This window comes from Neovison vison, chromosome 13 (assembly GCF_020171115.1).
Source record: "Neovison vison isolate M4711 chromosome 13, ASM_NN_V1, whole genome shotgun sequence".
Lineage (NCBI taxonomy): Eukaryota > Metazoa > Chordata > Mammalia > Carnivora > Mustelidae > Neogale > Neogale vison.
This window is the reverse complement of record NC_058103.1, coordinates 83,064,912-83,078,909: the sequence shown is the minus strand read 5'-3', so window position 1 is coordinate 83,078,909 and position 13,998 is coordinate 83,064,912. Positions and strand designations below refer to the sequence as shown.

At 37.9% G+C, this 13,998-nt stretch overlaps 1 protein-coding gene across 1 annotated transcript in view; it reads right to left on the bottom strand.

Moving 5' to 3' along the window:
• SPG11 (SPG11 vesicle trafficking associated, spatacsin) overlaps positions 1-13,998 on the bottom strand; it is a 95,829-nt gene that overhangs the window by 54,332 nt on the left and 27,499 nt on the right. Inside the window, exons 9-17 of the mRNA XM_044230048.1 lie at positions 12,606-12,761; positions 12,005-12,180; positions 9,547-9,723; positions 8,641-8,712; positions 8,227-8,354; positions 7,729-7,904; positions 6,820-7,033; positions 3,000-3,203; positions 1,389-1,495 (exon numbers count right to left, since the gene is read on the bottom strand). Of these exons, the coding sequence (XP_044085983.1) occupies positions 1,389-1,495; positions 3,000-3,203; positions 6,820-7,033; positions 7,729-7,904; positions 8,227-8,354; positions 8,641-8,712; positions 9,547-9,723; positions 12,005-12,180; positions 12,606-12,761 (1,410 nt within the window). The remainder of the gene's footprint in view (positions 1-1,388; positions 1,496-2,999; positions 3,204-6,819; positions 7,034-7,728; positions 7,905-8,226; positions 8,355-8,640; positions 8,713-9,546; positions 9,724-12,004; positions 12,181-12,605; positions 12,762-13,998) is intronic.

The window sequence follows — 13,998 nt, the reverse complement described above, 5'->3', positions numbered from 1 at the left end:
AAGAACACAGGAAAATTCTTGTAATTACTATATGAAAAAAGCAATATATAAATACATAGTGTATCCGCAGTACTTAGAGACTGTCACAGTGTGGGAGCTTAACAAATATTTGTTGGATGAATGAAATATAATGTAGACCAGGCTAAAAAAAAGTATAGAGAAAATTACCCAGAACAAAATACATTAAAATATATCAGGAGTTGCATGTGGGTGATTAATCTACCTCGGCTAGCTGCCTGTGGAGTTTTATCGTTTAGATAGTTGTTCATGGCTTCCAACTTTTCTTTACAATGAACATGTGTTATTTTATAATCAGCATTAAAAAAAAAAGAACCCAATCCACATTACGAAAAAATTCTTTTTCTGGGGAATAAAAACAGGAATTCTGTAAAAGATTGGCTGTTGATATTTCTTGTGGGTGTAGTGGCTCTGCCCACCCCTTTTCTGGAGAGAATCTCTGGTATAATACCAGCTAATCCCTCAAGCGGGAGTGTCACAGGGCTTTTCTGATCCTAACTGGAGCAAAACTCTCCTTCAGGAGCTCTACTATGGAGGACACAACAATCCCACATACACCGTGGATTTTTTTTTTCTTCCATATGGAGTTACTTACTAAAGGATTCAGGGCACCTGGCATACTGACCGCTTTTTCACAAAAAAAGGGTGTCTGTCTACCAGAAAGCAGGAATTCAGCCTGTGATAAACTGGTAAGATGAGAGATGTCCAAAGACAACAGAGCATGAGACTGAGGGGAGGGGTACACACACACAAACACGCCCTCTGGGCTTTTCTTGGCTGGTGAGAAGGGAACATTCTTGGTCTTCTGCTTCTTTTTTTTTTTAAGATTTTATTTATTTATATGACAGACAGAGATCACAAGTAGGCAAAGAGGCAGGCAGAGAGACAGGGGGAAGCAGGCTCCCCGTGGAGCAGAAAGCCCGATGCAGAACTCGATTCCAGGACTCTGAGATCGTGACCCGAGCGGAAGGCAGAGACTTTAACCCACTGAGCCACCCAGGCGCCCCAGTCTTCTGCTTCTTAAATAAAACTTTAGCCTAGGTTATATGGTCAGATATTTGTCTACAGCCAAGTGATTTATTTAGACCTCACAAATTAAATGCCATTCAAAAGAACTGTTATTTAGAAAAAAAGATTAAAAATAAAGATTTATTGATTTATTTTAAAAAAAAGAGAAAGAGAGCATGAGTGAGAGGGGCAGAGGAAGAGGAAGTGAGAATCTCAAGCAGGCTCAGTGCTGAGCGCAGAGCCTAATGGGGGCTTAACCTCTAGTCCCTGAGCCAAAACCAAGAGTCTGACGCTTAACTGACTGTGCCACCCAGGTGACCCTAGACAAAGAAATTTTTGTATTATAATATAGTACACCATACCTGTTAAATTACTGGAAACTTGTCGACATTGAACTAAAAATTCAAACCAAGGGTAAGCTTCATTTAATTCTTTTTTTTCCAAAAAGGGACAATTTGAAGGACTAAGTCTGTATATAAAACAAAAAAACAAATTCTGGTTAACATACAGGGTAAGACAATTATAACCATGTTTGCTTAGATGATAATGAGCATTAAAAAAGGAACTTTGGAATTAAAAGTAAATACAACATTATATACTTCTTGTGTTGTGCTTTATATATTCCTTATGATCTGGAAAAAGAGAAAAATTTAGAGGCAGATAATTTTATTTATAATGTATTTACTTCCACGATGAAATTTTACCAACCTTGTAAGATTAACAGATACCTTGTCCTTTCAGATACTTTATATTTTATCGTATTTTCTAAAATTTATTTGATAGAGAGAGAGAGAGAGGGCATGAGTGAGGGGAGCAGTAGAGTGAGAAGTAGACTCCTCACTGAGCAGAGAGCCTGATTTGGGGCTGGATCCCAGGACCCCGAGATCACGACCTGAGGCAAAGGCAGACGCTTAACTGACTGAGCCACCCAGGCACCCCCCCTATTGTATTTTGTTTATAAACATCAAAAACTCTTAAGCATTTTCAAACTTCAGAGGTTTTTGAGAAGTTTAACACAATGCAGAGAAGCAGGACTGAGGAATTCGGTCTCAAAATACATCCTCTGAATATATGACTTTTACATCTTCTCTTGCCAGTAGCTTTGAAGAAAAAAATTTCTGTGTCTAAGTAAGCCTCAATGGTATGAACCAGAAAAACATCGTCTGTTGGAATTCCTAGTCTTCAATACACAAAATAAAAATAAAAATGTTCTCATTAGCACATTAACTGTGGGCTCTGGAATCAAACCTAAGTAGAATTAAATCTGGCTGTGCTATTTCTACAACTGTGCACCTCAAGGAAGGCACATAGTCTCTCTCAACACTAGTTCCCTCACCTGTGGAATGGAGATGGGAGTAACCACCTCATAGGACTTTTGTGAATATTAGAGGAATTAATGCACATAAAGCACTTAGCCTAGTGCCAAGACCAGCATATACTCATATATTAGAGACTACAATTTGTACTACTAGCCCAACAGTAATTCACAGGGGCCACATATGACTTCTGCAGGTTGATCTTGGCAGATATGTACTGATGTATATTCATCTATCTAAATATAAACTGTAGTGCATATCTAACATACCTTGTAGTGGTTTTGTACTCAAAGTTGTTTAATATTCATTTGTCTGAAAATGAAGGTATCAAAGAGCTCCAAGTGAACGTTCAGAATTTTCCTCTCAAACTTCTATAGCATTTCTTTCCATTTATTCTCTCTAGTTATTTAAAAGGTTAACAGAGATGATACAGGATTAACATCACCAAAAACCACATGATAAGCATTTAACTGAACGCAGCATTGAACTAATTTACCAAGTGCTGCAGCTGGCCGGGGCAAGGGGGGGGATCTACAGCAAAACACCAGCATTCTTCAAGTGAATGTATAGTCTTTCCCTAAAAGTCACATTCAGAAGTAGTACGGAAAGAGGAAACGTGAAGACCTGCTCAAAGACGAGTCAGTTCTCAGTACTCACTTGTAACAGTCCAGATACACATAGAGAAGATACTGCAGACCATGTTCCAAACAATAGAGAATGAAGTGAGAATGGAAATCCCAGCCTTCTCGGGCTCTGTAGTTCTGAACGGGGACAGCGTCTTGCATCACACCCCCAATGCGGGTCAGTCTTAGCAGCAAGAGTTCAAAGTCTTGTAATTCAGATTCAAGAAAAATCCCATTCCTGTTGGAATTCAGAGATGGCAAATTACAGAGCTGCCAGATGCAGAGCCCACCAAACCACTTCCACTGCTGAAGTCTCAACTACTTAAAAATCAGGATTTACAAACTAAGACTGCCAAGTTTCACTCTGTAATGATGCTCTGACTATATTTTGCTAGTTTCTGATGAATGTTTGTGTGCCATTTTCACATTTAAAGGCAGTACTAACAATCTAGGGTTATCTTAAATATTTCAAAAACCTGATTTATTTCCATTTCTTTGTGGTTTTAACTGGAACTGTATGATCCACTGTGGCAACAGTGGTTAGCTCTTGAAGCTAGAGGCTTTAACCACTGAGAATTTCCAATGAATTTAACAAAATCATTTAAAAAAACTAAAGCAGAATAATTTAACTAGACCAACTATTAAATAAAAATAGAAATTTGCATTTAAATACCACTTTTTACAAATTTACTGTTAGGTGTATATACCAGACGAAGGAGTACAGAACATACAGAATGTGGCATTTAAAGAAACACTATGTAACCATCACCTAGATAACAGAATATTTACCTGGAAGCCCTTAGAGTATTCCTCCCCCACTACACAATCTTCGCTACCCCCTGAGGTAAACACTATCCTAACTTTGTAATAACCATTCCCTAATTTTTTTTTTTTTAAAGATTTTATTTATTTATTTGACAGAGAGAAATCACAAGTAGATGGAGAGGCAGGCAGAGAGAGAGAGAGAGGGAAGCAGGCTCCCCGCTGAGCAGAGAGCCCGATGCGGGACTCGATCCCAGGACCCTGAGATCATGACCCGAGCCGAAGGCAGTGGCTTAACCCACTGAGCCACCCAGGCGCCCCACCATTCCCTACTTTTATTCATAGTTTTATCACTCATATATGTAACCCCAAATAACATATGGTTGGGTTTTGCCTACTTTAAACTTTATATATAAAAGGTGTATTCTAGATATATTGTTCTTAGTTTTATTTCTTCTATTCAACATTGTGTGATTTATCCATGTTGATACCTTTGACTACCAGTGTATTCCCTTTTATTGTTTATAATATTCCACTGAATGATTACACTACATTTTATTTGTCTACTATCTTTGATGGGCACTGCAGGTGCTCCTCAATTTTTGGTAAACCAAATTTACATTTTCACGACTCCAGGTGAGGAAGAGCATCTTTTCATGTATTTATTGACCATTTGTGATTCCTCTTTTGTGAAATGCGTATGTGCCCTGATATCGTTCCCCTCCAGATCCAAGCTCTACTCTTCTCCTGCTCTCTAGTCCCAGAGTATCACCTGGACAGAAGACTCCAGTGTCCTCAGGCTTCCATTTTGGTTCAGCCTATGGAAAACCACTGTCAGATGTTAAGATTCAGAAAAAAGAGAGAGGATGGGGATACCTTGGCTCCCTCCTTGCTGGCTGACTGCAGGTTGGCTGACACTCTCCTCTAGAGGACACAACTCCTACCGGGCAACTCTCTAGGTCTCAGTAACTATTCTCTTTCTTTACCCCTCTAGGCATTTAGAAAGCATACTCTATTCCCAGAGCCAATAAGATATTCTTCTACATCTTCTAAAAGATTTATAGTTTTACATTTGTCATTTAGGTTTTGAAATCTACTTGGAATTGATTGTATTCAAGATAGACGGCAGAAAGTCCAATTTAATTCCCCCACCATAGCAATCTAGTTATCCCAGCCCCCTTTGTCGAAAAGACTGTTCTTTGCTCACTGTGCAATGCCACCTTTGTCATATACAGTGAACAAACATACATCAAGTGAACATGGAGTGAACATACAAGTTTGTTTCTATGCTCACTATTCTGTTCTACAGTCTGTCTATGCCTGAACTAATACTTATTGCTATAGCTTTAGAATAAGCTTTTATAACTGGTAGGGCAAGTCCTTTTTCAGAACTATTCTTGACTCTGCGTTTTCATATAAATACTTTCAATCAGCCTGTTAAAATCCCCAAGAAAACCTGCTGGGAATTTTACTGAAATTGTATTATATCTAAAGATCAACTTGGAAAGAGTCAATGGTAGGCCTGTCTTGCTCCAAATCTAAAGAGAATGTTTGTGATGTTTCGCCATCAAGCATGTTAGCTAGGAGATTTTTTAGATACCCCTTTCAAGTTAAGGAAATGTGTCTACTCTTAGTTTGCTAATATGTAGCTTTTATTATAAATTGATGCTGAGTTTTATCAAATGCTTCTGTACCTATCAGGGATTTTTTCCCTTTAATTTGTTACATAATCCATTAATGTCATAACTCATGTTAAGTCATACATATACTAGCTTTTTAAGCAATCAAATACTAAGCTATATATTTGACAAGTATGCAATTTATACGCAATTTTACTTCTGGTAAACAAGAAGAGGACTAAGTGCAATGGACAGAACATTGAATAGAAAGTCAGTGGTAGGGACGCCTGGGTGGCTCAGTTGGTTAAGCAGCTGCCTTCGGCTCAGGTCATGATCCCAGCGTCCTGGGATCGAGTCCCACATTGGGCTCCTTGCTTGGCAGGGAGCCTGCTTCTCCCTCTCCCTTTGCCTGCCATTCTGTCTGCCTGTGCTTGCTCTCTCTCCCTCTCTCTAATAAATAAATAAAAATCTTTAAAAAAAAAAAAAAAGTCAGTGGTAAAAGAACTTAAGTCTGTAAGTAACTGGCTTGGACAAAGCTCCTCCCTACATCTCCCTCTCCCATGTTCAAGCTGGGCAGAACAATACAGCTATGCTTCCCCAGTAAGTATAAATATATAATAAAATAAACACATGAGGAATAACTTTATGAAACTTAAAAATTAACATATATGTTATTATCTCCTTATATTATTTTTTTGCTTAGGAAGACAAATTAGGTTTAGCCATATGAGATTTGCTGATAAGCATTTTTGACCCACACAAATGTCAAGTTCACATGGTTCAATTTAGCAGAATTATTTTTAGCAATGAATTAAAATTGTGAAGTCTCTCCTCATCACTTTAAGAGCTACTTCCCCTCACCAATTCCTGAACTGAGCAGTTCTCTTTGGTTCAAACCCCATGCAGCATACAGGTACAGAGACAGCTGGAAGAAGAGTGGCAGACATTACTGGACACTAAGGTATCCTCATCTTAGCTCTTGCCACTTGGTCCCTGTCACCGCACTAACAGCTGACCATTTCTACACCAAAGCATATATATATATTTTTTAAGATTTCATTTATTCATTTATTTGTCAGAGAGAGAGAGCGAGAGAGCGAGCACAAGCAGGGGGAGCTGCCAGCAAAGGGAGAAGCAGGCTTCCTGCTGAGCAAGGAGCCCCGTCGTGGGGCTCGATCCCAGGACCCTGGGATCATGACCTGAGTCAAAGGCAGACACAGAACCGACTAAGCCACCCAAGCACCCCACCAAAGCACATTTAATGATTTAGGGAAAACCTTCATCTACAATTTGAGAGCCTATTCACTATCACATGATATTAAATGCCTGTGATTTTAAAACCTCAATAGATAACAGCCTTACAGTTCTGAATACTATGAAACGAAACTGCATTGGATTTATGCCATTTCAGAGCAAAAATTACACCATTATTTATATTGTCCTTTCTTGTATTCATCCCCACAGTGACAATACCTGGCCAGCTGATCTAAAATTTCATTCCTCATGTAACTGCTGCAGCAAGTATACCGATCGATAACATCAACAGTCAGAAGGGGCCATCTGTTCTTCTCAAGCAAAGCACAACTGTTCTGAGTCTGAAATTCTCCAATCCACAAGATAATGCTTGACCAGTCATGGCGAGCCGTGAGATAGCTCCAGAGGGCTTCGGGAGAATATGATTTGTATTCTGCATTAAGAATAAAATATTAAAGAAAAGAATATATTTTAAAATAGCAATGAATTATGATTATTGACATGAAACTCAACACTAATTAACTGAACAAATATTTATATAACATATGAATTATTCAGGCCCTCTGCTTCTTTTACTATTTTCCTCTTTAGTGCTCAATTCATAATCAATACTTCAGTGGAAAGAAGAGCTATATGATGTTCTCATTATTACAGTGGTTAAATGAAACTTGGAAATCAGCTGTGTATTTCAGTTATCATTTCAGGCCTCTTCTTCCCTTTTCTTTTCCTTAATATAAATAAAAACGTTGGCTGTAATAGTAAACATGAATTTAACCTTCTATGAATTACCACTGTTTGTTCCCCAGAGCCCTGGTGTGATATAGATCCTTGGTTTACCCAAGAAACATGAAGACTCTTTGGAGAAACAAAGATGTCCCTTTGAGGCTGGGAAGAGAATTCTTAGCCTTGAAATAGCAATCCACTGAACCATATGGCTTTTCTTTTCCAGTATCACATTATAAATCCCCTACAAAAATCTTTAGATAAGAAAGAGGTCTTAATGCAATGACTTGCATTTTAAAGCAACTATGTTTCCTCCATAGGTTTAAGATGGAGACTCATGAAACTATTCAAATACCAATTTAATCCTCATTGAGTATGTTCGATTTTAGGTTCTTTTGCACTTGCCTTCTGGACTTATCCTGGGGAGAAGGATGGATTCTTGGGTTAGTTGATTCCACCACTGAGCCCAATTTAACACAACTCTATGGTCCTGTTTGTTAAATTTATCTTTAGGATCATATTTCAGGAGTGAGTCCAAAACAGATTTATGCTTGAAAAAATCCTGTTCCTTTATCCAATACCTACAACAGTGATATAAATGTTTTTAATTTTGGAGGGAAAAGCATCATTCCTTTTTATCTGTTCACGAACTTCTACTCTTAGCGAACACATAACTCAATACTCTCGTTTTTGTACATATTATCTTAAAAATATATATGTGATTATACACAAATGGAAAGACAGGAAATTCCTGAGTCCTCTCTGGATGATACAATTTTTATCTTCATAGATAATGTAAGTTCAGTTCCACATTAAAAAGAATCTGTGCTCACTAACAATTATAAACTAAACACGTTCTACAGTATTTTTTCCATATTATCAAAAGTGGGCTAATGAGACTACCTGGCAAAGGACTGGGTCTGCACATTTTCTTGGAATTGTCCTGAATAAAACTTCTCAACTTGATGCACGAAGTCTATAGTTCTTTTTTCATTTTCAGAAAAATAATTTTTTTCTTTTAAAATTTCAACCTTGAATAAAAAATAATTAACCAGTGACCTCACAAAAGTCAAGCACAATTGCAAAACAAATGTCATGAGATTAAATGCCACTTAAGAATTGTATTTTGAAATTGTTGGGGTATACGTAAATTCACACAAATCATCTTTTACCACAAATGCAAAACAATCATTAAAAGTTACAAAGGAGTTTTCATACTTTATCTCTTACTAGATAGTAGTTGAATATTAAATAATTCATTTTGGAGTTTCACCAAGGTTTACTAGAAGATGTAAACATAGCCTCACCTTTACCTACCAGAAAGTCCCGTATATTTGTATCAGTTGTATAGAAGCATATCTTGAGCAACTGGTCTTTTACATCAAAGCCCTATAGTAAACAGAGAAAATTTTGAAAACCTTCACATTTTGTAACAGGGTTATTTTAAACATAAATAAATGCTGGATAAAGAAGTACTCTATTACTGACATGTATCCTGTTAGAATTCTGCAGCTCTTCTGCTCTTGTGAACATTCATTCTCTGTATTTATCATACATATATACTGCCTATCCCTAAAGTCCTTACCCATTTTGCCAGAACAAAGCCAGCACAGAAAAATTTAAAGTGATGCTAGGCTACCGTATGACCAAAACTACAGCTATCTGCTATAATGCTTCACCTGAAAGCAAAAGTCAATGCAAATCACAACCCTCACACAGTTTCACTCTTCTGTGCCTCTAGCAAGTTACCATGGGCAAGACCCCAACCATGCAGACTAGAGCCAGGTCCTCAGCTTAGTTCCAGGAGGGCTACTTCTGGCCTTCCCCTTCTCAAATGAAGTAAAATCACACGGCACAAAGCAGAGGTATAAGCCCTTAGAAAGTTCAAATGGAGATGTAAGGGGTCACATGAACAACAGAATGTCCCCCATAAAATGAGGTCCTGGGCATACTCTGACACGTGAAGCATGGTTTCCTTCAACCAAAGTGCCAAGAGTAACAGACAAATGATGGAACTCCCAATAAAAAAAAACTCTTCAAAAAAGTTCTCAGTACTGAAGAACATTTCTACTATTACTTCCCATACAAGCTATATAAATTTCTTAGTTTGTAACATAACTATGAATAAAAATCAATTTTTCTATCAACCAGAAATTATATTAAATGTAGAGATCTTTTCTTACATTAGACTTTAAGATCAGATAAACAGATTGTGCAACTCACCATGTTCTTCAAAAGCTCAGAGGCTTCCTTTATATTGTTCCTTTTCAAATTGTCAAAGACCAAATTTAGGCCTATTCTAATCAGCTCCTCAAGTCTTTGAGCAGAATGATTGTTAATCCTGAAGAAAGTCTGTGCCTCTGGTATTTTGTTGTCTAAAATAGCACTGGCAATAACTTCCTAGGCAAAGGAGGAAAATATTTGCCTTTTAAGTTCTTTTCATTTCCTTATTATGATGATAACATGGGACTTACATATTTATTGAGCACCTAATGGACTGTAATTGAAAATCTGCTGCTAGATTTGGGGCTTTGCACAGGGGAGATGAAGCTGACCAAAACACAGACCCTACCTTTAGACTAGTGGAAAATGTACAAATAAAGTATTGAGAATAGTTCTGTATGATACAGGCAATGATACAGGTTTTCCAAGGTGCTAGACAGGAAGACCCAGAAGAGGTGCATCTAAATAAAAGGAGTAACAAAAAAGAAAAGGCTTCCTAGTAGAGAAGACTAATAGGTGAAGTTTAAAAGGCAAATATTAAATATGTTAAGTGTTCCAAAAAGAGAGACTATGGGGGTGCCTGGATGGCTCAGTCAGTTGGGGATCGGCCTTCGGCTCAGGTTATTATCTTAGGGTCCTGGGCTCCCTGCTCTGTGGGGAGTCTGGTCCTCTCCCCCCTACACTTCTCCCCTGATTGTGCTCACATGGGCATTCACTCTCAAATAAATAAATCTTAAAAAAAGAGGGACTATGTACAAAGACATAAAGGCAAGAAATAGTATCAGTCTTTAGGAACCTCTAAATTACTCAATTTAACTGGAGAAAAAGCTGGACAGAGTAGCAGATGAGACCTAAAAGAAAAGGAGAGGTTCCATCATGCAGGGCATTATACATGGAAGATGGATTTTAACCTAAAACTTGTGTGGAGACACTGAAGGATCTTAAAAGCAAAAGGTGATACAATCAGATATATATATTTTAGGAAGAATATTCAGGCAGCAATGTGGAGAATGGACTGAAAGGGATTCAAGCTCAAGACAGTAAGGCATTAGAAGGTTATACACTCTAACGCCCCTTGTCCTCCATGCTATTTGTTATGCTCCACAAATAAGGGGCGTTAGAGAGGAGTAGGGAATTTGGGTAAATTGGAAGGGGAGGTGAACCATGAGAGATTATGGACTCTGAAAAACAATCTGAGGGGTTTGAAATGGCAGGGGGGTGGGAGGTTGGGGTACCAGGTGGTGGGTATTATAGAGGGCACAGCTTGCATGGAGCACTGGATGTGGTGAAAAAATAATGAATAATGTTTTTCTGAAAATAAATAAATTGAAAAAAAAAAAAAAAGAAGGTTATACACTAGTAAGAAGAAATAAAGACCTATACTTAAGACCTATACTCAAGACAGAACAGAAAAGGGGCATTCTGAACCTGGGGCTTTTGAGGGTCCATAAATCCCATGAGGCCATGTGTAAAACTGTATGTATGTGTACATGAACACATTCCCAAGCACGTTTTTGGAGACAGAGTCCACAGCTGTCATCAAAGCAGACTACAACACCTCCCAAAAACTAAAAATCCTTTATTTTGAGTAAAAATGACCAGAGGATCATGGACGGCACCTTGAAGCACATTAAAAGGGAAAACAGGAAGTGAAACCTGCAAAGAGACTGGAAAAGAGAAGCCAAAAAAAGCAGAGGGAAAACCAAGTAAATTTTTTGGCTTGAGAATGAGAGATACAGAAAACGTAGTCATACCAGGTACTTCCCCATTCTCCCACCTCAAGACCAGTGGTTCTGAGAACCTGCCAGTAGGACAATCTTATCCCTTTCACTCCCGACTAAGTCTTATTATCTGGGTTAAGCTATTTTGTTTTTGGTCTCTGTCTTTCTAAAGCCAATACTCTCCACGTGGGTGGAGGGATTCTTCTAGGCCCCAGTCACAAAGAGTGCAACAAGGTTTGGCTGTACTGATTTCTATTATAAAAAGAAAAGTAAGCAGGTGAGCACAGAAAATTCAACTGGCAAGACATCTTAATCTGAGGCATCTAGAATCTGAGAACTCAAATTGAGTATTCTTCCAAGACATAATGGCATAAAATCAAAGTTTCCTAAGATCAAGCCATCATCAGCTATTTATCCACAGGTCAGGCAGAATGTGTAAGTCCAAAGTGCCAGGCCCCAACCACTGAGGAAGTGTTAAGAGTGTGCCACTTCACACGGGTTTGGGAGTGGGTGCCTGTCATCAATCTAAGTGGGCAGACCTGGCATTAAGAGGGAACCTGTGTTCTAAATAAATGAAGGTATGGACATAAATCTGAAGTCATGTCCAGAGGTCCCCAAATCAGTAAAACCTAAACCCTTGCCAAAGATTCTGAATCACAAATCTAAGATTCTAAATTCTGTCTTCTCATATCCTCTAAATCTGGCAAATAGAAGAAGTAAAAATTGCTCATATTTACCTCAATGCTGAGTTTCTCCCACATACTGCTCTCTCTTACTTTGGGAACATTTTCATTTACGTCATAATCATCTACTGTATCTATTATCTTCCAAGGAAACTTTATCATGAAGGTTCGAAGTTCATTAATGTAGCTGGTCAAAATGTTCACTCCTTTTTGTAGATGTTCATCTAGTTCTATGGAAAATACCAATTTGCCAATTTCATATTTACAAAAATTTATGTATGTATACATACACATGGAGAGCAAGAACAAGAGAGAAGAAATAACCCATATGCTGTTACGAATATAAAGAATTCCAGAAAATGCCAAGATCTAAACTCAGTGTTTTCAAATTTCAGACCAAAAAATCTGAGCTTTTTCCTATTTACAAGTAGCTCTGTATTTTAATATACCCCTTTTCACAATGATTAATCCTTTCTGTCAACTTTTCCACTCCTAGAACCCATGTTACTCACTCAATTCTACACTGACTTTTCTCAGCTTTACAGAGAAAATCAGAGCTCTACTAGCTCATGCTCTCTCATGCACCAGGACCACTTGTGTCTCTGTCCTGACACAGGAATAGGGCACTTATACCCCTCTTTGGTACTATTCTTACCTTCATTGTGAACAAAAAGCTCCTTTATTTGTTTGTTAAGAAAAGACAGTGTAAGATTAAGCAACTGTTCTGAAAAGTGTTTGCTTTGGGTTTCAGAATCACTTTCTCTAATTGCTGAGCAAAGTAAATCCAATGCTGGTATCAGCTTTTCCACATCTGAGAAAGAATCAAAGAAATTAACATGAACATCAGTATACTCCTAAAAAAAATATCCAAAAATACCATGGTTAGGAAAACAATTTTTTTTTTGTTTTCTTTTTTTAAAGAACAAAACCAGTCTATTTCCTTTGGACCACCTGATGGAGAGGCTAGGTTGGTATGAATGGATAGTATGAATGACACACACTGTATAAGTATATTTTATTTGAAATAAAAACGCTTACACAGCTCAGCCTTACTGAGCTTACTCAGCTCAGTCACTTGGAAGCAAATCTGCTTAACTGTATCACTGAGCAAAAACAAAGCTGAAGAGCGCCTGGGTGGTTCAGTGGGTTAAAGCCTCTGCCTTTGGCTCAGGTCATGATCCCAGAGTCCTGGGATCGAGCCCCGCATCGGGCTGTCTGCTCCGCGGAGAGCCTGCTTCCTCCTCTCTCTCTGCCTGTCTCTCCGCCTACTTGTGATCTCTGTCTGTCAAATAAATAAATAAAATCTTAAAAAAAAAAAAAAAACCAAAGCTGAAGTATAAACACCCTTTTTTTTTGACCTGCATTTGGAGATTGGGAGGAAGACACTACTTAGTTTTTTAAAAACTGACCTTCCCTTGAGGCCTGGTCACCAAAGTATAAACAGTGCAAATGAAGCCACCATTACCAGTTGTCATTTCATACTTATGTCACTTGTGTATTCTGAGATCACACATATAACTGACGATATACATGGGAAGGTCTGCTGTCTCACAGGTACATTTAAGTTCTTGGCAGACAGGACTGAGGAAGAGTATTTGGAACAAGTTTTACATCCCATTTAGAACAAATCACTAGTATTTCCTTAAATAACAGGTTATAAGAGAAAGATCCTGCCTGGAATGTATTCTTTTCACGTTGCTTTTTAGTTTTTGTTTGTGATTTACATATTTGTTTGATTCATCTGCGTATAGTACAATCCTGCCACAAAGTATTAAAACACAAGATACCAATATTCCTTCAACATCTGCATTTTCCAAGTTTTACACTACACAAGTCCCTAGTATATTAACAGTTCTTGCATAATAAAAATAATAATAAGTGGGTAAAACTTTTTGAAGATGTGTATAACTATAATGGTACTAGATAGGAAGGAGACAACGAACGAAGAGAAACAAGCAAACCCATTCAAGTGCATGGAATGCCATTCAAGTCTTTGTATTTAAAAACAACTTCTGCAGAGAAGCTGGCTAAAATGGAATTTCCAGAAA